This window comes from Ursus arctos, unplaced genomic scaffold (assembly GCF_023065955.2).
Source record: "Ursus arctos isolate Adak ecotype North America unplaced genomic scaffold, UrsArc2.0 scaffold_16, whole genome shotgun sequence".
In the NCBI taxonomy this organism is placed as follows: domain Eukaryota; kingdom Metazoa; phylum Chordata; class Mammalia; order Carnivora; family Ursidae; genus Ursus; species Ursus arctos.
In genome coordinates this window covers 3,418,193-3,439,016 of record NW_026622830.1, presented here as the reverse complement: position 1 = coordinate 3,439,016, position 20,824 = coordinate 3,418,193, and the positions used below count along the sequence as shown (strand labels likewise).

Below are 20,824 nucleotides of genomic sequence, written 5' to 3'. Positions count from 1 at the left end.
TCCTTTTAAGTCACTGCCCACTTTGCACCCCGAGTAACTGTGATCATTAATTTCTGTATTTCCTTAAGCTCCCCTAGATTTTTGCAGCAGAGTTGCCACATTAATGTTTCATTAGGTTACAGTTTTTGTTGCATTTTTCATTACTCTCTGATGGATGGTGGCTCTTTTCAACCAGGAGAGGGGTAGGGAAAAAAAACCACATACACGCAGAACTCCATAAGTGATTTGAAAATGGGCTGGCAACTGTCTTTTGATCATTACCAAAGACGGCATAAATAATAAATAAAGTGCAAACGCCACACGCTCGGGGTGCGTGTGGTCACGTGCTGAGCTTTCTCCAGCCAGAGAGTCAGCAGGTGCTCACGAAACCCTCTCTCTGGGACTCGCAGCCCTTGGATTACGAAACTCACCCTGTACGAAGTCTTGTCATCGCCGTGGAGAACGAGGAGCTGCTCTTCCCCTGCGAGGGGGGCCAGGTCCGGGGGCCCGGCGGGGCCGCAGCGAGCGCCACCGTGAGCGTGCAGGTGATGGACGCCAACGACCCGCCAGCCTTTCACCCCAGGAGCTTTGTCGTCAGCGAGCTCGACGGTGCCAGGCCTGGAATTCAGTTAGGAATTTTCAATGCTACAGACCCAGACAGAGCTGCCAGCCGGATAAGGTGAGAAGAGAGGAACGGGAAGGTGGCTGTTGAAGCAGAACCGGCCACGTACCCGCGGGTGTTCCTGTTGGAAATCTGCCCTTCGGCGGGCTGGTGAGGTGGACTCCAGCTCAGTTATGAAAACACCAGAAGGCACCAGGAGAAGGCCCAAGGGCCACGTTCAGCGCCTTCTTCCCGCTATAGCGGGCTCCGGCCCCCTCCCCCAGCGGGACTGCACGTGCTCATTCCCCCTTGCACTTAGCACACATCATTTTTATACCGTTTTTCTTATATTAACATAATTTGTTATGTGTTTCTAACTCCCTTTTTACTAAAGGTTGTAAACTGGCAGCCCTCTGGCTTCTGGGCAACAGAAGTGCTTTTTTTTTTTTTTTTAATTGGTAAAATATGTCTAACACAACGCTTACCATTTTAACCATTTTTAAGTGTACAGTTTAGTGGCATTAAGTACATTCATGTTGTTGTGCAACCGTCCCCACTGGCCATCTCCAGAACTTTTTGATCTTATAAAACTGAAACTCTGTGCCCATGAAACAAGATGCCCCAATCCTCTTCCTCCAGACACTGGCAACCCCCACGCTACTTTCTGTCTCTGTGAATTTGAGTACTCCGGGTGCTTCACAGAAATGGGATCGTACAGTGTCTGTCTCTTTGTGACTGGCTTATTTCGCTGAGCACGACGTCCTCCAGGTTCATGCATGTGGCAGCATGTTGCAGACCTTCCTTCCTTTTCAAGGCTGAATAATATTCCACTGGCCACACAGACCACACTGTGCTCATCCATTCCCCTGTGTGCATATACTTGGGTTGCTCAGTGTTTTGCTTTTAAAAGAAAGTTACCATAATCCCTAGGAAGACGGCAGAGTGGGAAGCACCAGGAATCTCTCTCCCCATCCAGACAATTGCACTGGAAGAATCTGTCTCATGTACCTATTTGGGAACTCTGGATTCTGTTGAAGGCTTGCAACTGCCAGAGAAAGGCTTGGATGGTAAATTGCAGTTCATTTTGGTCAATTATGGCTTTTGGCACAGTACCAGCAACGCATTCCTATCTCCAGCCGGTGGCTGGCAGCTGTGCACCTGTTCCTGGAATGGCCACAGAGTTTGCAGGAGCCAGACTGGGCAAAAAACCCCTGTTCCCAGATGTCAGGGATCTGTGCTCTGCTCATTGGCTGCTGCTTTCACTTCCAGAGGTGCAGACAAAGAGGAAGGCAGCCTTTGGCTTCAACTCCTCCCCCGATGTTGCAGACCCCCTCCCTTGCCAGCTGAGGTGGCTTCAGGTGCCTTCATTGACCCCTCTTCACTGTTTGCTTTTTCCTATTTTGGGAGCCAGACGTTAAAGGCTAGGACATTCCACAACTACATGTCTGCAGAAAATCAGAAAGTGGCCAGCTTGCCCAGGGCAAGGGTCAGGAAAGGCCTGAGAGGACATTAAGTTGAGAGGCTGGTCCTCAGCCCAGAGACAGCCCATGACAGTTCAACGAGCGAACGAAAATAAAATAAATAAAAAACAATAAGGAAAAACAAAAAACCCTGGGAAGGAAGGAAGAACTCCAGAGTTCCCACGTGGTTAGATCCAGTGTTGAAGAAGAAAACACAAGGCACACAAAGAAACAGGAAAGTGGGGCCCATTCAAAGGGAAAACAATAGATCAACAGAAACCGTTCCTGAAAAACACCTGATGGCAGATCGGTTAGACGGAGACTTTTTTTTTTTTTTTAAAGATTTTATTTATTTATGTGACAGAGAGACAGCCAGCGAGAGAGGGAACACAAGCAGGGGGAGTGGGAGAGGAAGAAGCAGGCTCCCAGTAGAGGAGCCCGATGTAGGACTCGATCCCGGAACGCCAGGATCACGCCCTGAGCCGAAGGCAGGCGCCTAACGAATGCGCCACCCAGGCGCCCCAGACGGAGACTTTCAAAGAATGGTCTTAAAAATGCTCGAAGATCTGAAGGAGAATGTGGAGGAAGCCCAGAAACAGTATGTGAACAAGATGGAAATATCACTAAGGAGAAAGAAAACCTAACAAGATAGGAGAAGGGTGATGAAGGACTTACTGTCGGAATTACTTCATATATAGATGGATTAAACTCTTTAATCGAAAGACAGAGCCTGGCAGAATGTATAAAACACGCGGTCCACTCCCTCTACAAGAGACTCGCTCGAAGGTCCAAACACGCACGCAGGTCACCTGACGCCACACGCACGCAGGCCACCTGACGCCAACACGCACGCAGGTCACCTGACGCCAACATGCACGCAGGTCACCTGACGCCACACGCACGCAGGCCACCTGACGCCAACACGCACGCAGGTCACCTGACGCCAACACGCACGCAGGTCACCTGACGCCACACGCAAAAATGAACTCAAGATGGATCAGGACCTAAATGTGAGACTAAAACCATAAGACTCTTAGAAGGCGGTGTAGGACAAAAGCATCGTGACACTGGATTTGGCAATGATTTCTTGGATGTGACACCAAAGACACAGATAACGAAGGGAAAAAACAGTTCACCCTCGTGAAAATCAAAACATTTTGTGCATGGAAAAACACCATGCACGGGGTACAAAGGTGACCCACAGGATGGAAGGAAATACCTGCAAGTCTTATAACTGATAAGGGATTAATTCCAGAATATATAGAGAACTCCTGAGACTCAACATCAGAAAAACACAAACAACCTGATCCAAAAGCAGAGACAGGATTTCAACAGACATTTCTCCAAAAAGGATACACAAATGGCCAATCGGCACATGAAGGATTCGCGCAACATCACTAATCATCAGGGAAATGCAAATCAAGATGACACCTCACACCCATTTAGGATGGCAACTATCAAAAAACCAAAAAAACAAGTGTTGGCAAGGATGTGGAAAGATTGGAACCTTTGTGCCTGGTTGGTGGGAATATAAGCTGGCACAGCCACTGTGGGAAACAGGGTGGTGGATCCTCGTAGGATTCCACGCAGAACACCATCTGATCCATAGTGTTCTGCTGCTGGCATATACTCAAAGAATTGAAAGCAGGATCTCAGAGAGATAGTTGTACGCCCATGTTCAAAGCTGCATTATTCACAATAGCTAAAATGCCAAAGCAACCCAAGCGTCCATTGAAGGATGAGCAGATAATAAAATGTGGGATATACATGTAACAGAATGGTATTCAGCCTTAAAAAGCCAGGACATTCTTCAGTATGAACCTGCAGACATTATGCTCAGTGAAATATGCCAGTCACAAAAAGACAAATTTTATATGATCCCACTTAAATTTCCCACATTACTTGTGATAGGATCTGTGTCTGCCGTGATAGATTTTGATTTGCCTTTTGATGTAATTTTTTAATTTTAAAAATTGCATGTGTTTCCTTCTACAAGGTATAAACTGGCTTATGATCCGGCAAATTGGGTCACCATAGATGAACTCTCAGGAACAGTTACCACCAGGCAGCACATTGACCGAGAATCCCCTTATGTAAATGACAGCTTTTACACAATCATCGCGCACGCTGTTGACGATGGTAAGTGTTTACCCAAAATCAGGGGAGGGAGAAGTGTGTTTCCTTGCTTCCTGAGGGAAAATACCACTAGTGAGAGTCTTTTAGCACAACTGGGAAAAATATATAAAACAAACCTTTTTAGCACTATGCATCCATACTGGCAACTATTTTTCACGATAATTTTTAAAATGGCAAACCAGGGATGAGTGCCACGGAAAGAGGGGCGGTATTCATTCAGAAGAGATGATTGAACCAATGAGGAAGCCGCCATCAGACCCAATGTCTCTTTTATCCCTCCATAAAACAACTCTTTAGCTCTTCCTCAAAGCTGGTGGTGTGCGATAAATATTTAGCACAGTTTCCTTGTACTTGGAATGGCTTATCAGCTCTGGTAAATGTGACTGCGTGGGGCAGATTTGTCATAAACCAGGGTGAGCAGTGCTCTGAGCATGTTACAACACTTCTCTCTATGATCTCCCAAGGTTGGACTTTGCAACCTGCCAAAACACAGAGTTGAATAAATAACAATTCTCAAATAACTTTAATAATTGTGTTTAAGGAAATCTGTGCGTTAAAGCCCAGGTTTTAAGGGAAATGTAGGTGTATGTCCCATTTGTATGATTAACTAGTAGAAGGTTGTTTAGGAAGATTTAAATCTGTGATCCTAATCAGTCTTCAGTGGGGAAAGAGCAAGGGTGGGGGGTGTCCATCTTCCAGGGACCCGAAGGAAAAAATGTGGTGGGGTCCAGAGTACCCGCTGCCTAGTGTCCCCTAATGGTTAGCACCTTGCGAGACTATAAAGCCTGGTGACAACCAGGATTCTGACGTGGACACAGCCAAGAGCCCGAACATCTCCACCACCATGTCATACCTGTTTCACTCCTGCCCCACTCCCTTCTTTACACCTGGCATGACTCACACTGGGAAAAATGAATGATTTCATATTATACCTGGTTCTACAAGTGATTTGTGGTGGCAAGTATTTTGTTAACTTACCCTTCCCAGATATTCTGAATTTTCAGAAAAGCAGAACAGAGCAAGCACCTAGAGGAAAACTTACAACCTTGAAAGGGAAATGGTTTCAGTGCAATGACTCCTTTCCCCTGAGGATAACACTGCTCATTCTCCGGGGGTGTGTGTGCATCGAGCAGGCTCTTTAACTAACAAGCAACCCTTCCTGGAACTCCCCCATTTCCAGGCCTCCCGCCACAGACTGGGACAGGGACCCTGATGCTTTTCCTGTCTGACGTCAACGACAACGCCCCTGCTCTCCATCCCCATTCTCGATATGTGGAAGTCTGTGAGTCTGTGCTGAATGAGACCCTCCTCCTCCAGGCAGAGGATGGTGACCTGGAGCCCTATGCAGACCCCTTTACATTTGAATTGGACAAATTGTGGGAAAGTGCAGGAGACACATGGAAACTGGGGGAAAATCGGGGTGAGTATTTGTATTGGCCAGGCTTTATAAAGGACTGAAAATAACCTGACTCTAACCGACCCAGGCAAAATAATAATAATAACAGTTATTATTTATTGGCTTTTGTAACTGAGAAAGATGCCAGCTAAGCCTGTGTTCTAGCACAGCTGGTTGTAGGCGCTCAAGGGACATCCCTAGAAGACGTTGGCACTGTGGGTCTGCCTTTCCCTGGGTTCCCTCATTTTCAGGCAGGCTCTCGTCGGGGCAGCAGGGTGGCTGCTGGAAGTCCCCAGGACTCATCCGAGCACCTGGCAAAAAGATTTATATCACTGTGTGGCTTCGGTCAGCTGCCCCACCAATTATTATGGGTGGGAGTTGGGAGGGCGGATATGCTGATTGGCTGGTTCTGAGCCCATGCTGGGCCTTGTTGGGGTCTGGGCTTTGCATCTTCTGATCTGCATGGGCTGAGAGTTCAGGAGGTGGGAGCTCTCCCAAAGGAAAACTGGGATGCTGTTCCCGGTAGGAGCCGCTGGCATCCACTGGCAATATTCTCCTTTGAGCTTCTATCAGTGCGTCTGTAGAATGTAGCATATTGTTTAGATGAAATTATGAGCTCATGTTTACAGTTCCCAGAGCCAGAGTGTGTAGTAAACTATTGGACTTTGCCCTTGGCTTCTGGGAGGTGAGGTTTAGGTCCTTGGGATGTCTTGCCTGAAAGGAGCGTCTTTGTTTACCCCGGTCTTGTACCAATAAGATACAGACGTGATTTAGGGCCATGGGGGCATCCATTGATCTCCAGCAGCCCTGGGGACTGAGGTCAGCCATTGGATGGCCAACCAGATTCACATGACTGAGTCTTGATAAAGTTCCTGGACGCAGGGCTCAGGGGAGCTTCCCTGGTTAGCAGCACTTCAAGCGCATTGTCACTTACTGGTGTGGGAAGTGACCCCGTCCTGATTCTGCTGGAGAACGGGGCACTCTGCGTTTGGTGCTTCTCTGAGTTCTGCCCCATGTGCTTCTTCTCTTGGCTGATTTTAATCTGTATCCTATTGCTGCGATGAACCATAACTATGAGTGCACAGCCTTCAGTGAGTTCTATGGGTCCCTCTGGAGAACTTTCGAACCTGAGCACGGTCTTGAGAACCCCTTGGATTTGCAGCTGGCCTCAGACAGAAGTGAGGGTGGTTTTGGTGACTGTTCTTCTAACTTCAAAATTGGCTAACTTTTGTCCAGAGCCGTAGCTCATGGGAGGGACTTAGTAAATCTCTGTTGAGTAGACGAGCGAATGAGCAAGTCAATGCATGCAACGTCCGTTTCCCTTTTGCAGGTCGGTCAGTTGAACTTTTAATGTTGAGAAGCCTCCCACCGGGTAATTACTCAGTGCCACTGCTCATCGGAGATAAACAGGGACTCTCCCAGAAGCAGACTGTCCACGTGAGGGTCTGTTCCTGTCCTAACGGAGTCATGTGTGGGGAGCCCTCGGCCGCAGTCACAGGAACTGGGCTCCTCGTGGGTGCCCTGGCCCCTCCCTGTGCAGCGTTCATGCTTCTGGCAGGTCAGTCATCTGCAGGGGGCAGTCCTGGGGATGTGGCTCCTCTCTCCAGGCCGTAAGCCAGCAGTATGGAGTCCTCTGGGGCGGGGAGCAGAAGATGGCAGAGATCAGTGCGATGACTTGAGAATGACCCCTGGGCCCATCAGAGCCCAGACTCAGACCAGACTTTCCCAACCTGGTCAGACGTGCTGCCTGTCTGGCAAAAGCAGCTTCTAGAAATTTAGTAGACAGCAATTTATAGCGATGGACCTGATAGAGGAACACTGTGGCTCATAGTAACGCTGGCGGTGGCAATGTGCAGATATCTTGGCTCCTGGGCTTGGAGGACATGAATAAGCAAGCTAGATTTTCAAATGAACAATACAATTGTATTGGCCACATGGTATCAATCAATTCAACCAATAGTTATCTAGCACCGACTTGCGTCCCAAGCCACACTAATTATATAGCTACAGAGATGATCAAGACACAGTTGACCGTGTCTGTTCATGGCTGAGTTACAAGTCATCAGAACAAGATCCTGTTGGAATCTCTGATGAAGGTGAGCTGTCCAACTCATTTCCCTGCTCTATCTCATTATAGCCACTCTGCTGTTCCTGCTGCGATGCTATTTTGTGTCCGAAGTCAGGCCCAGAAGCTCTGAGGAAGGCCAGCAGACTCTGATCGCATATAACGATGAGAGCAAAGCCATTTCAACCCAGGTAGTGGAGTCTAACGCTTCCTGTTTCCTGACAGTGAGGTCCGTAGTCCACATACATGGTTTTCCACTCACAGAGCCCCTGTCACTTCTTCACACTCACTCGTATTTGAGTAGCAAATGGGAAAAAGATTCCTGTGAAAACTGTCCAACTCAACTAAATTGAATTATTATTTTAGGTCACTAATTCTCAATGAGAGGCAATTTTGCCCCCCAGGGGATGTTTGGCAATGTGTAGAGACAATTTTGATGGTGGCAACTTGGTTGGGATGGGGGACATAGCTTTGGCTTCCAGGGGATGCAGAGAGGCCAGGGGAGCTGCTGGACACCTGGCTACACATGGGACGGCCCCACCACAGAGAAGGTTCTGGCCCAACGTGCCAGCAGTGCTGAGGTGGAGAAGCCTTGCTTAGGGGGAGATGGTGTTCACTGGGGGACCTTCTCTAGATGGAAGTGTGTCGTGCTCACTGATGAGATGCCTGGGGTGGTGGGGAGGCAGAGCCCGCCCCTCCACTCTTGCCTGGCTGAGGCTGGGCACAGAGCTCACTGGTCTGGCAGAGACAAGACCCGGGCTTTGCTTCTCATTAGCTTCATCTCATTGAGCTTGTCATTCATCCCACATCCTCACCGGTGAACCAGGGAGGATAAAAATCAACCCAACAGATTGGCTGTGGATCAAAGACGACATGCCCATGAAAGACTCTCACCCTCCCCCAGACACAAGGTAATCAGCAGGTAACTGATGGAGTTTCAAACTGTTCCTGCTGATGCTGACCTTGCCGTGTGTCCTCACAGCAGCCCTGGGCTGGGGTTAGCTGGGCAACCAGACGAAGGCACTGTGAGCTCTCCCGTCTTCACCTAGAATGAAGGGTGGTTGGTTTAAAAATGGAAAGCCAAAGAAATTCCACAGGGAACACCATCTTCCTGCAGAGAGGATGCAGGTGGCCCCATCTTGCTGTTGTCATAGATCTCCACCCACGATCTTCTCCTGGAGGGACGACACATGTTGCACCAAGTAAGATGCTTTTGAGAAAAGACAGTCCAATTAACTTTGGCATTATGCTGGAGTAGACAGGGAGATATTCTGAAACGTGACTGGTGACTGGAGAAGCTGGGGGTCAACTAAGACCCCTTGGGTCCTCCCTACATTTTCTCTTCCTTTCTGGCTTGATGGAAAGGGGAAGTGACAGCCTTGGGCAATGGTAGGGGTGTGCATGCCTGTGCGCCCATATAGGCCTGCTTTGAGCCCTTCCTGGTGTGGGGTCAAGAAGGCAGGGATACAGTCCAAACTCTCCAGACAGCTGGACCCCCAGAAAAATTCCTCCACCCCAGCAATGACAGCTGCACTTCACTGTTTTGATTTATTTGTGAAATCTTGAGAAGGAAACCATCTTGACAAATAGCCATGCTCCATGAGGCAGACAGGATCCCTTGCCTTGGGCAGTTTCACTCTACTCTGATACTCAGTCATCCAGGAAAATGGACATGGCTCCTGGGCCCAGGTGCTGAGCTCAGCCTCCTGCATGGGGTCAGGGCTGAGGCAGATGAGCCTGGAGGAGACCAGTGGGGAAGTCGCCTCCCCGAGCACTGTCTGTGGGCATAGCCAAGGTGGGAGAGAAGATGGTGCCTGGGTACTGTTCTTGTTCCCAGTGGCTCAGTGGTTGTGTCTTGGGGAAGAGGAAGCAGCTAGAGAAGCAGAGGGTGTGGAAGGGAAGCTTGGTTGTTGCAGAGCTGGGGCCAGGCCAGTTGGGGGGCTTCTGGTGGCAAGATGACACCAGTCAAGGACTGGCTGTCAGAGGGAGGAGAGAGCCTTCTTCTGTCCCCTTCTTGCCCCAAAATGTTTTCCCCTTGTCTCCTACTCATAGCTCAGGATATGCCCCTGCTTCTACCATCATATCTTCAGGGATCTGAGGCCTGGGATCCAGCAAATCTGGGTTTGGATTCCAAAACTGTGGCTTATCAGACACAGAAGCTAACGCATCCTTGGCTTTCATACACAAAGATAGATTAATAATGCTCTCTCTCTCTCAGGTTTATTGGACAATTTAATCAACTAACGTGAAAACGTTAGAACAAGCTAGGGCATTGGCAGGCATGCAATAAAAGTGGCTGCCAATATTAGTATTATTAACAGTAATTACTAATTATGTCTTTGTAACCATTGGTTAGTCGGGCCATTTCAAAGTGTACATGCTTCTCCTCTATCATCCATCTTACGGGAGTATCCCACGCACATACGCACACCCAGGGACCTTCTGGGCTCTTGGGAGGACTCACTTCATCCAAAGTGCCACTGCTGATTCCACCACCTTGTCATGTCTGCAAGATTGCATGGACGCCCTGCTCTGAGAAGAGAAATGCAGTCCCAGCAACATTTGGGCCCTTGGTGGACGTGTGTTCGCTGAGGAATGAACAAGGCAGTGCACACAGCACCGCCCACCCCTGGGGACCACAGGAGTCTCACCACCAGTCTTGGAAGATAATGAGCTTTAGATTCTGAGACCCTATCAAAACAGGAGTCCTTTTCCCACCATCCCATGAGACAGGGAACAAGAAACTCCTCCTCCCGACCGGCAGTTCTAAAGTTTCTGGATTTACGGGATAGGTGTATTTTTCAGGGTCTGGATGTTTTCTGTGATGGTGTTGATACGTGTTTCAGATGTCATTCCTTGCTCTCCGATTATATTTCTGCCTTCTGTAATTTCAACCCCATCACATTTCTTCCTGTGTGTTTCCCACAGGGAAGGCCAGATGTCAGGGATCACGTGTCAGTCCTGTTGCTCAACACAGCTGAGGCCGGGGCTGAGCTGGGCGCGAAGGTAAGCACGGCCTATTTGCTGCTTGGGTTTAGACAGAGAGGTGGCTTTGCGGAGGGTTTCCATGGCAGCGAACACTCCCACCCCCCCATCCATGAGGTCCCTGTGCAAGCCTGCTCCACTCCTGCCTGCACCCCAGCCTCCCTTGCAAAGCCCCGTGACTCCACACAACCCAACAGCTCAACAGCATCCGATGACCCTGTGCCCACATTTCAGCCTGGCCAGTGCTACTGTCACAACTTCCTGCCGCGTGCACGTGCCACTGGTGCTAGTGTACTTTTTACCGTATTTATTTCTCTAAGTAGACTTCAGTCCAAATAAAGTACGTTTCTTTAAACAGGACATTCTATATTTCAATGGCAAACAAAAAAACAAAAAAACAAACAGTTTTACTGGTATGAAGAGCAGAGAAGGAAGTGGAAAATAGACACAATAGAAATAGAGCCTAATAATTCTGGGTAGAGAATGCCGCCTGCCAAAGGCACAGGGTCTCTGAGGAAGGTAGAGATAGGAAAGCCGTGCTGGCACAAGATGGAAACCCCCACCCCCACGCCCTCCATGTCATCAGGAGGAGTCAGAAACGGAATGATTTTCTCACCATGCAATTCAACGTCATTTAAGCCCGCGTTCCCAAACGGCTTAAACCTTCCCTTCTCTATGGGGTAGATGATCTCACTTCAAAAAACAGCAAGTTAATCCAGGGCTGCCATAAATTACTGAGCAGGTCCCTGGCTGGGGGTGAGCAGGGGCAGGTCCAGCGGGCATTCCGCCCAGCAGTCCATGCTCCTGCAGGAGGACTGCCCTTTCTCTCCTGCACACAGACGCTGTGTGCGCTGGTCTGGTGGTGCTTCCTCCCTGACTGGTCTGTTAGCTTCCAGAGGCCAGAAAATCGCTCCTGATAAGCACAAAACAGCTCTGATTTACTGACCATGCCCTGGGGTGCGTACCCTGCAAGCACCATCCCACTGACACTTGGCCAGAACCCCTGGGGGAGAGTAATCACCTTTCTCCATCTACAGGGGAGGAAGCCAAGGTCTCTGGTTCCTATTTCTCTGTGTGTCTCCGTGTTCCCTTCACTGCGCCTCACAGATAGAAATTGCACCTGTGGTGCCTGGTTAACTATGCCGCCATTCACACACCTTCCCTAAGTTAAGTTGTCACATGATTTTTTCAGTAACCTGATATTTTAAAATCTGCTGCAAAGTGTGGACTATCTTTAAGCATTGTTAAGATCCATTGCCTGCTTTATTCTCTTTGAAATTTTGTTTCATTATTGAAGGGACTCATAAAATAACAGACACCCGAAGCAGAAATTGCCAACAGCCTCATCCCTGAATCCAGACAGCTTCATTTGTCCCCGTCACTGGCTAGGTCTTATGCGTGCACATACTCAATGTTCGAGCATGTACGGTATTACAGATGGAATGTTAGAGTCCTCACCTACAGTCATGGCCAGCCACGCCCTCCGTTTTAAGAGTCTTCTCTTGCATCTGTCCTTTTCCCTCTTCCGCTCCCATTCTCCCTCTCCTCATCAAAACTAGCTTCTATGTGCATATGAGCGTAGAGCAAGGGAAGGACACACATGCATTATCTTCTAAGTAAATCAGCATCTCCCCCTAGGATCCACAGGACATGCTACCACGTGCAGCGAGAGCACTGGACCAGGAGTACTTTGTCTCGGGGACTCCAGGGCATTCCAGAAGTTCAGTGCCTGTTGCGGTAAGCCCTCTAATGATCGACAGTTGGTTCCCTTGAGGGGTTGCCCTTCTAGAAGATTCTGTGATACTGGTAGAACAAACACAAGTCAATGAAAACCTTCTCTTTTATCTAACTAGCTAAGGTTATTGTTGGTTGTTAAGAGTTGTTATTTGATAGTCCTGATCAAATATGATGCTTTTTAGAACACCCACAAATAAATACATTTTCTCCTGTCCATCTGAGGGTACCTGAGGTCATCTGTTACAAGCATGGCTGTGGCCCCAGTCAAATTTCAGCCCTCCTGCCAGCTGAGCCCTGACACCCTCCTGCATCATGTCTTCATGTGCTCTACATGCAAATTCTAGAACCATTGCTTTGCTTTTTAAAATGATTTTTCTGGGGGGCTCAGTCGGTAGAGCATGTAACCCTTGATCTTCAGGGTCATGAGTTCAATTCCCACGTTGGGCGTGGATCTTACTTAAAAAAGTAAAATAAAATAAAATCTTTAAAAAATAAAATGAAATGATTTTTTTTTCTGAAATAATTTGGCTCTTAAGAAGTTGTAAAAATAAGTCAGAGAGTTCCTGTGTACCCTTCACGCAGCAGCTTCCCTCAAGGATAATGTAACCACAATACTTTATCAAAACCAGAAAACTGACTTTGGTGTAATGCTATTAATAGAGGTCTCAAATAGAGACCTTATTTGGACCTTCCCAGTATAAGTAGGAACTATTTTAACAAAAAATGTACTTTTTTTTGACAATTACTAAAAGAGATATTCAAGGTTCAAAAAGCTACAATTTTTGTGATGGAAAGCTTCTAAAAAAGAATTCGAGATCTCTATAATTTCCTTTTCCTCAGGCTGTGTTTGCGCTAAGATAAAAACGTGCTGTTCTTTTTTGCACAAAGATGATGCCGTGAACCTACCCTTGAAAGGGCTTGGGCATTCATATATTTTGTGTCCCTCTGGCTCTGGTAGGGCTGGCTTCATGGGCATGGATGGACCCGGGCAGTCACACAGGGTCCCCTGCTTGGTTTAAAGCTCTACGGTCACCATCTTGAAAGTCTTAATATTTGGATAAGTGGTCCCACATTTTTAATTCTGCACTGGGTCCTGCAAATTATGTAGCCGGTTTTGGGTCCTAGGGAAGAATGTACCTCATTCACAAATGTTGCGGCTGAGCCCATGGCACGAAGTGGGCCTTATTGGGCTTTTGTGGACCAAAGATGGGACTTGAAAATCTCATAGTTTCATACTCCATCCCCACAAAGCAACCAAAAACCTTGCCTATGGATTTTTGCTATGGATAGCTGTGCTCACTAGAATTATGAGAACTTTAGTGCAGAAATTCAAAGCAATATGATTGCAAGAAGTTCTAGTCATATGTCTGCGTCCTTGGGTAACTTATATGAAACCAGTAACATTCCCATCCTTGTTACTTTTGTTTTACTCATTTATATATATTTCATCCTTTTTAAATATAAGGGTTGTGACATGCTTTTTGAGCCAAGAGGAGTGAGAAATGGATATTCTACTCTTGTAAGTACTGATGAAGGTGTTACTATGGAAAGAGTTACCTTACCCTGCTAACCGCTGTGGGAAGCCCTGAAAATTAGAAATTTGAAAAAAACATGCCCAACATAAAAATAAACTAAAAGGATACATAAGTGTGGAAAAGTGAGTTACAAGTAATTAAAAAACACACATCTAGACTTGGAAGCATAGATTTTTTCAGTCCCTGGCAAATTCCTTTTGTTGCTGAGTCGCTAAGAACTTGGCCAAGGCCTGAATATTCCTCTGTCTCTTACAGAACTTTTGAGCTAAGGGGGCCACAGAGGCCCTCTGGTCGATTTTGTTCCTAAACTTTTTTAGCAGCAAAATTCTTCTGTTCAAATGAGATCCTAGGAAGAATGCCGTTATAATTAAAACAGATAAAAGCAGCTTATTATTACCCATTTTGAGCACATGCAATCAGTAGAAACAGTGGTTCTGCTGGAAACAAACACACAAAATATAAGAAGTCGGATGTTGTAGATGAAGTTTGTGAAATCATGTTATCTTGGCACCTAATTAATTCCACATATTGTTGTAAATTGGTTGTTAAAATATCAAGAAAATTTGGATTTCGGCCAATGAACAGTTACAAATATGAAATTTTTAGGTAGCTCAATTTATAATACCAAGATTTCCTTTGATTAAGCAAACAGGAGATGAAAAATTTCTTGAATTCAAGTTTCATAAAAGCAAATTATGAAATGTTTGCTTCTATTAACATATTGGGGGGACTCAATTAAAAAGATGTAAACTATTTTCCGTTATATTACAAGCCTGCTGGCTGGTTCCACTCTGGCTCCCTTCAACCCCAAAAGCCATGACATTGAACAGTCTGGTGATGACACCTGCAGGGCCTCCCCTCTCTCCCGACACACAAATAGGAGACATGTGCACACTGTCCTTGGCCTAACTCCTCCCCTGGGACCGCCCTCCACCTGGGAGGTGGCCCTATCAGTCCGGCCGCAGAGGTCACTGATGCGGGGAGCAGGAAGGGGGTTCCTCAGTGGTGTTCGGATTCTGCTTGTTTGCTTTGCAGGTTCACCAGGACACCGTGGTGCCCAGACGATGCCTGGACACAAGGGCAGGGATGGTGGCGGAGGCCCTGAATCAGGTGGGAAGGGCTTCCCTTTGCCTGTGCACCAGCTGTGGGTTCTGCTTCTGCCTCTGACTTGAGGTCCCTGGACCCTGTTTTGTGAGGTCTGGTGATGCTTCTGCTGACCCCTCCCCTGGCTGTTATGAATGGATGCCACATGGCCATGGGCTGTGTGGCCTGAGGAACCAAGGCGTGGCGCTCTGCTGTCACATCCTCCGTGTCAGGCCCCAGAGTGGGAGCTCCAGGCCTCTGTGAGGCCCCCGAGGCCACGGGGAGTCTGGTGCCTCCCCAGCCCTGCAGGACAGACAAAACCACAGACACTCTCTCCAAGTCTAGAGGCAAAGCCGGACAGTCCAGCCGCCTTTGGGAAGGGGCCATGCACCCTGCAGCATCGTCGCTGCTTCCGGAGCTTTGTCAGGCCCGGCTGGGGGTGAGGAAGACCAAGAACGAGCTACACCGAGAGGAGCGTCTGCCCGTGTCTCCCGGAGCTGACGCAGCCCCTGTGGGGACAGGGTCATGTCACACGGCTGCCCCACACGTGGTGGCTGAAGACTGGCCGCCAGAGGAGGACACGCGTGCTCAGAGACATGGCTCAAGGTGGTCAAGCTGCAAGGGCGTGGATCCAGGGCTGGACACGATGGGCCCACGGCCGACTCCCTCCAACGACATGGAGAGAGCCCTCCCTTCCACACTTCCCCATCGGTAAAGGAGCCCCGAACGGCACAGGACATCCCCAGGGTGATGCTGTGCAGAACGGAGAGAGCGGCCGCCTGAACTTGGCGAAGCCTCGGGCTGACCCGTGCACACACAGGGGACTATGCGGACGGGATGAAGGTCCCCACCCGGCGGCGCAGGGGAAGGCCGCCCTCCCGCCGAGGCCCATCCTCCCCCACGGGCCAGGCAGCCAGGCAGCATTTCCTCCGCGCGAGCCCAAGCTCTGTGCGCGGTGCTATCAGAGGAGAAAACCTCAGATTCAAGGCCTGGCTCTTTTCCCTGTGAGCTTTCTAACTTCGTTGGGGGGGGGGTTATGATGAATTATTGATCTTATGGGGCCTCTAGAATCGCTGACTCAGGGTGCAGAAGCCCGCTGCTCTTTCGTTCGCCTCGGGGGCTGAAGCTGAACTACGCAGCACGGACTCACTGCAGATTCGCTTTGCTCTGCGCGCACCGGGTCCGGCATCAATGATCTATTCGTCTCCGCTGGAGGGACGTGATGGGACTTGTAACGCCGGGGCCAGAGCGCGTGGGCGTTTGCGAACTGGCGGAGCTTCCTTCCTTCCCCGCCCCCACCCCTGTGGCCGTGGCCACTCGGTGACCACAGTTCCTGAGTGAGTGGACTCAGGTGGGGGCCTACCTGTGCACACCTGTAGACGCAGGGCTGGGGCACGGTGTTTCCTGCTCAAACACAGAGGGGCTCCTGGAGCCCGAGGAAGTTGGTGACAGCTGGCTGGGAGCTTGGGGCCATGGGTGGTCCCCAGGGCTCCTCCACTTCCTTTTTCCAACTTTCCCCCTCTTCCCACCTCCTCACGCTCTGAGCCCTTTGGTTCTGCATGTCCTCATGCCTCCGTGAGCTCATCCCCTCAGGAAGTGAGTGACAGCCTAGAACACTCTGGCCACGCCCACTCCCACCTGGGCTGCTGCGTGGCTCGGGTTCAGACCGCACCCTCCTCCAGGTGTTCAAAAATAAGCAGGTGAAAGCCCTTTAACCTGGTATGTCCACCCAACAAATGTTTCCTGAGTGTCTCAGACCAGAAAAAGCCAGAAAGGTCTTCACAGAGAGATGACTTGGGCCCTGAAGGATGAGCTGGAGTTTGCTCAGTGGAGGCTGGCTGGTGGGGGCAGTCATTCAAGGGGCAGGGACAGCAGGTGCAAGTGCCAGGAGGGGAGACATCAGGGCACCGGTGATGGACAGGTCAACCGCAAAGACTGACGGCAGGAGAGGGTGGGAAGCCAGGATGAAGTTGCCATAGCTCCCTCCCAGAAAGCAGCTGGGAAGTGGGCAGGGGCTCTCTTTCCCTAGAAACATCTCTGACAGCGGGGGACAGAGAACAGCCTGCATTGAGGGGTCCCTCCAGTGGAGCCTGGAAAGGACGGGCCAGGCGTGGAAGAACCCAGCACTTACCTTCTCTTTCCCTGGCTTTTCTCCAGAAGCTCTGTGGCATGGACGTGCTCGCAGGTGACACTGGGGACCCGCCGCACATCTACGCAGAGGAGGGAGAGTGTGAAAGAGCAGAAAGCCTCAGCTCTCTTGCCTTCTCAGAGCCGGACCCATGGGCTTCAAAGGCTGCTCCACTTGAAGAAATATATTCTAAGTCAGGTGTTCCTTCCTAAAAAAAGCATGTTTTGGAGAAATGGACTAATTCATGGAGGGTAATCACCGTTCAAGGACGTTCTTTTTCTTCTTGCCCACCCTCCTCTTTCTCCTTCTTAAATCCCTCCTCGCCCTAACATGAGGATAACCATGAGCCTGGATTAAATGCTCTGATATTTTCAGAGCAGACATCTTCCACCAAAGCAAAACAATAGGTCATGCTTTATTTTTTTATGTGAGTTTTTAGAGAAATCTTAATTGTGTAATACTTCATTTCTATTAACAGCCCTGCTCTGAGGGGAAATGAAATGATAACTTATAGATTACCCAGCAATTTGGTCACAACAGGTAATGCTGGGGAAAAATGAAAATGGATTGCTTTTAGTGATTATGTACATTTCTGTAATTATGACTGCCTCAGTTTAAATAAGAAAATAGATGCATAGGGTAATGTCTTTTGTAATATTTGTGATCAGTATTTTTAGTGGTTGTCAAGAAACAAATATTGATTCCTTTTCACTTTTTGAGTAAGTAAATATAAGACAAAGGATAATGCGTAAAACTTTAAAAGCCATACACACTGTACATGAATGGACACAAGGTAACTTGCATTTATTATGGACTTGAAAGAATTTAGGAGCTGTTGAATGAATAAATTCCAGTTAGATTTTATCTCTAAATAAAATTCAAACTTTAACTGGGTTTTTACTCGTCCACTTACTGCTAGTTTGTATGTGCATGGGGGGGAGGAGTTTCTTTTAAAATTCTTTTTAGAAATTTGAATAGCAAGACATATACCCTATAAACAATATTTTTGTCTGAGTAAAGGATGCATGATGCAGCACAAAAGGGGTGCAGGTTCCTGACACCATGAAGCCCTGAGGGTCCCATCCCCTGATCACGTTATTCTGGACTCAAGATCAGGGAGGCTTAAATATGTCTTGTTTAAGCCGCCACTCGTGTGGATTTTCTGCCACCAATGAGTAAACCTAATCTTTACTGATCCGAAAGGACGGACCACAAGGAGCAGGATAGTAATAGTGATATGATAATGATGGTAATAGTAATAAAAACAAGAGAGTTTTCTTGTCTGAGTAATTTTACTTAGTAAATGGGTAAGCAAAATTGTAAATGCTATCAGAACACTTGAATAAATACATTGGATATCTAAAAGTCTACAGCCAAATCCTTAAAAATTTATATAACTGATGGTCATCATCTTTGGTGAGTGGCCTCCCGCGCCCCAGGATCAATCAGGAGAAACACATCTTCGCTGTCCAATCAGTGAAGTATTACATTAAGTCGTTCTAGCTGACTCAGGGTTATAACTTCCCCTTCTTTCTGAAGACGCGGTACAGATATTTAAAGAAATCTCGAGTGTTTGTACATGGTTACTTCACTCATCCCCGAGTGCTCTGGGTAACTGGAAAGGAAGAAAAACCATCTCCGAAGCATTGGGACATCAACGGACACGCGAGTGTGTAGAACAATTGTGCTAATGCTAGTACGATTCAGAAGAGAGTCTAGGGCATTTGCTGGGTAATTCGGGATAAAAGTCAATTTTTAGAGAACTATGCTTTTTGAGACTGAATTGTTGACAGGGATTAGTAGGTGTTCATTAGACCTTCCTGGTTCTGAAGCAACGGTCAGAAAACCAGGGCAGTGTGGTGGATACGGCCTGCCATCTATTTTTGTAAATAAAGTTTTATTGGCACACAGCTATGCTCTTACATCGTCTATGTGTCATCAATGACTGCTTTTGTGCTGTCACAGCAGACCCATGTGGCCCACAAAGCTGAACATAATTACTTTCTGGCCCTTTACAGAAAAAAGTATGCCAACCCCTTGTTTAAGGATTTTTTTCTGGTGGGGGGGGACCTCCATATCGCATCAAACATACAGAGAATATCCACACTGTGGTTTAAAAACAGACACATCGCCATACAAATTTTGAAAGGTTTTAAGTAAGTTTGCTTTTGGCCATGGGCAGCTTGTTTCATTACTAGTGGTTATGAATTTGGCAGTTTTGAATATTTGTGAATTCTTGCATTATGAGAGGCTCTGCAACTAATTGTTTTCAAAAGTAATAAAATACTGATGAAAAATTCATGAAGGCTGAATTTAACAATTAACGAGGAGAACAAAGTATTATATTTTGTAGGTACTTAATTAGACATTTATTAATTTTAATTTTGCTGTTCCCTTAGTGAATTTTGAAGCCTATATATATATTTTTTCAGATCTTGACCATTTTCATAGGTCTCAGGCTTTGGAGGTATAGTGTCCAGTGGAGAAAATGGCCCCGTTGGCATGTTTATGAACACACCTGGCACATAGCCTTTCCCTTTAGGATGTCAGAGTCTGTATTATATGTTATCACTTTCCCCAACTGACATCTGTAGGGAATGTTCATGGATGTTCTCCCCACAAGTTCATTCTCAAATCTATGTACATGTTTTAAAAGTTTCCATTAGAAACGTCAGCCTCAGGAGGTTTTGGTGAAAATGTTGCCTCCAGTGGAATTTAAATATATTTGCGAACTAAATCAAGTCTTATTAATGGCAATGAAGAAGGCAATAAAACAGAAATAGTAAATATTTTCAGGGAAAATGTGATTTTATTAAGAACATTAGCCCCCGAATTACTAAACAGTCCAAAGATAGCTGCCGTCTGAGAAGTTATTTATTTTGCATTTCATCAATTTTGGTTTCCCATTTGCATTAACAATCTCATTGGTTTTATGGTGCTTTTCATCGGAGGTGTTTGTTTTGCTTACTTTTTATGATATACTGAACACAGAAGCTCTCTCAGTTGTTTAAACTTCCCCCAGTGAAACACTAGCCCAAGAACCCTCACTTTATGTCCCTGTGAAATAGGTGTAGCAACAGCCCCGTCCTCGAGGAAGACACGTGGGCGGAAGACTGCACACCTTGCCTGGTCACTGTCTCCCCAGAAATGTGCATGTCAGAGGCCGAATAACTGTCATAAAAAAGAAGGAGGAGGATAGAGAACCCTGGAGCTAGGGGAACAGGAGAGACACTGGCACTGAAATATCTGTTACCTCTCCTTCCTCAATAAAAGAATTTTATTGAATTTTCTGCCATCCAGAACGGGATTGACCTTTCCATCTTCCATGGAGCCAGGTATGGCCCTGTGACTAAGTTCTGGCCAATGGAAGCCAACTTCTAGGAAGTGTCCTTGATGAGTGGAGATGTGCCTGTCTCTTCCCCCTCTTCTTCTTCTGGCTGGGATGAGGATATGATGGCTGACACTGAGGCAGCCATCCTGGACATTGCCATTAGAGCTGGTACATGGTACATCAACGGGATAGGACACATGGGGGTCCCCGCTGCCATGGAGCCCACTGGACCCACCCATGGACTGCCTTCCTCTGGGCTCAAGAGGAGGGAGGATTGAAAGTCTTCTTTAAGCGGCTTCTCCTTTGGATTTTCTGCTTCTGTCACTCATGGGCAAATCTAATCTTAACTAATAACAAAATGAAGGACCCAGAGCAGTGAGCTGCAAGA

The 20,824-nt window shown here is 47.6% G+C and overlaps 1 protein-coding gene across 1 annotated transcript in view; it reads left to right on the top strand.

Moving 5' to 3' along the window:
* CDH26 (cadherin 26) overlaps positions 1-17,996 on the top strand; it is a 39,388-nt gene extending 21,392 nt beyond the window's left edge. The window contains exons 9-18 of the mRNA XM_044385602.2: positions 390-658; positions 4,037-4,179; positions 5,357-5,596; positions 6,903-7,130; positions 7,710-7,828; positions 10,566-10,643; positions 12,261-12,359; positions 13,825-13,878; positions 14,930-15,004; positions 17,135-17,996. Of these exons, the coding sequence (XP_044241537.2) occupies positions 390-658; positions 4,037-4,179; positions 5,357-5,596; positions 6,903-7,130; positions 7,710-7,828; positions 10,566-10,643; positions 12,261-12,359; positions 13,825-13,878; positions 14,930-15,004; positions 17,135-17,317 (1,488 nt within the window). The 3' untranslated portion in view covers positions 17,318-17,996. The remainder of the gene's footprint in view (positions 1-389; positions 659-4,036; positions 4,180-5,356; positions 5,597-6,902; positions 7,131-7,709; positions 7,829-10,565; positions 10,644-12,260; positions 12,360-13,824; positions 13,879-14,929; positions 15,005-17,134) is intronic.
* The last annotated feature ends 2,828 nt before the right edge of the window (positions 17,997-20,824 follow it).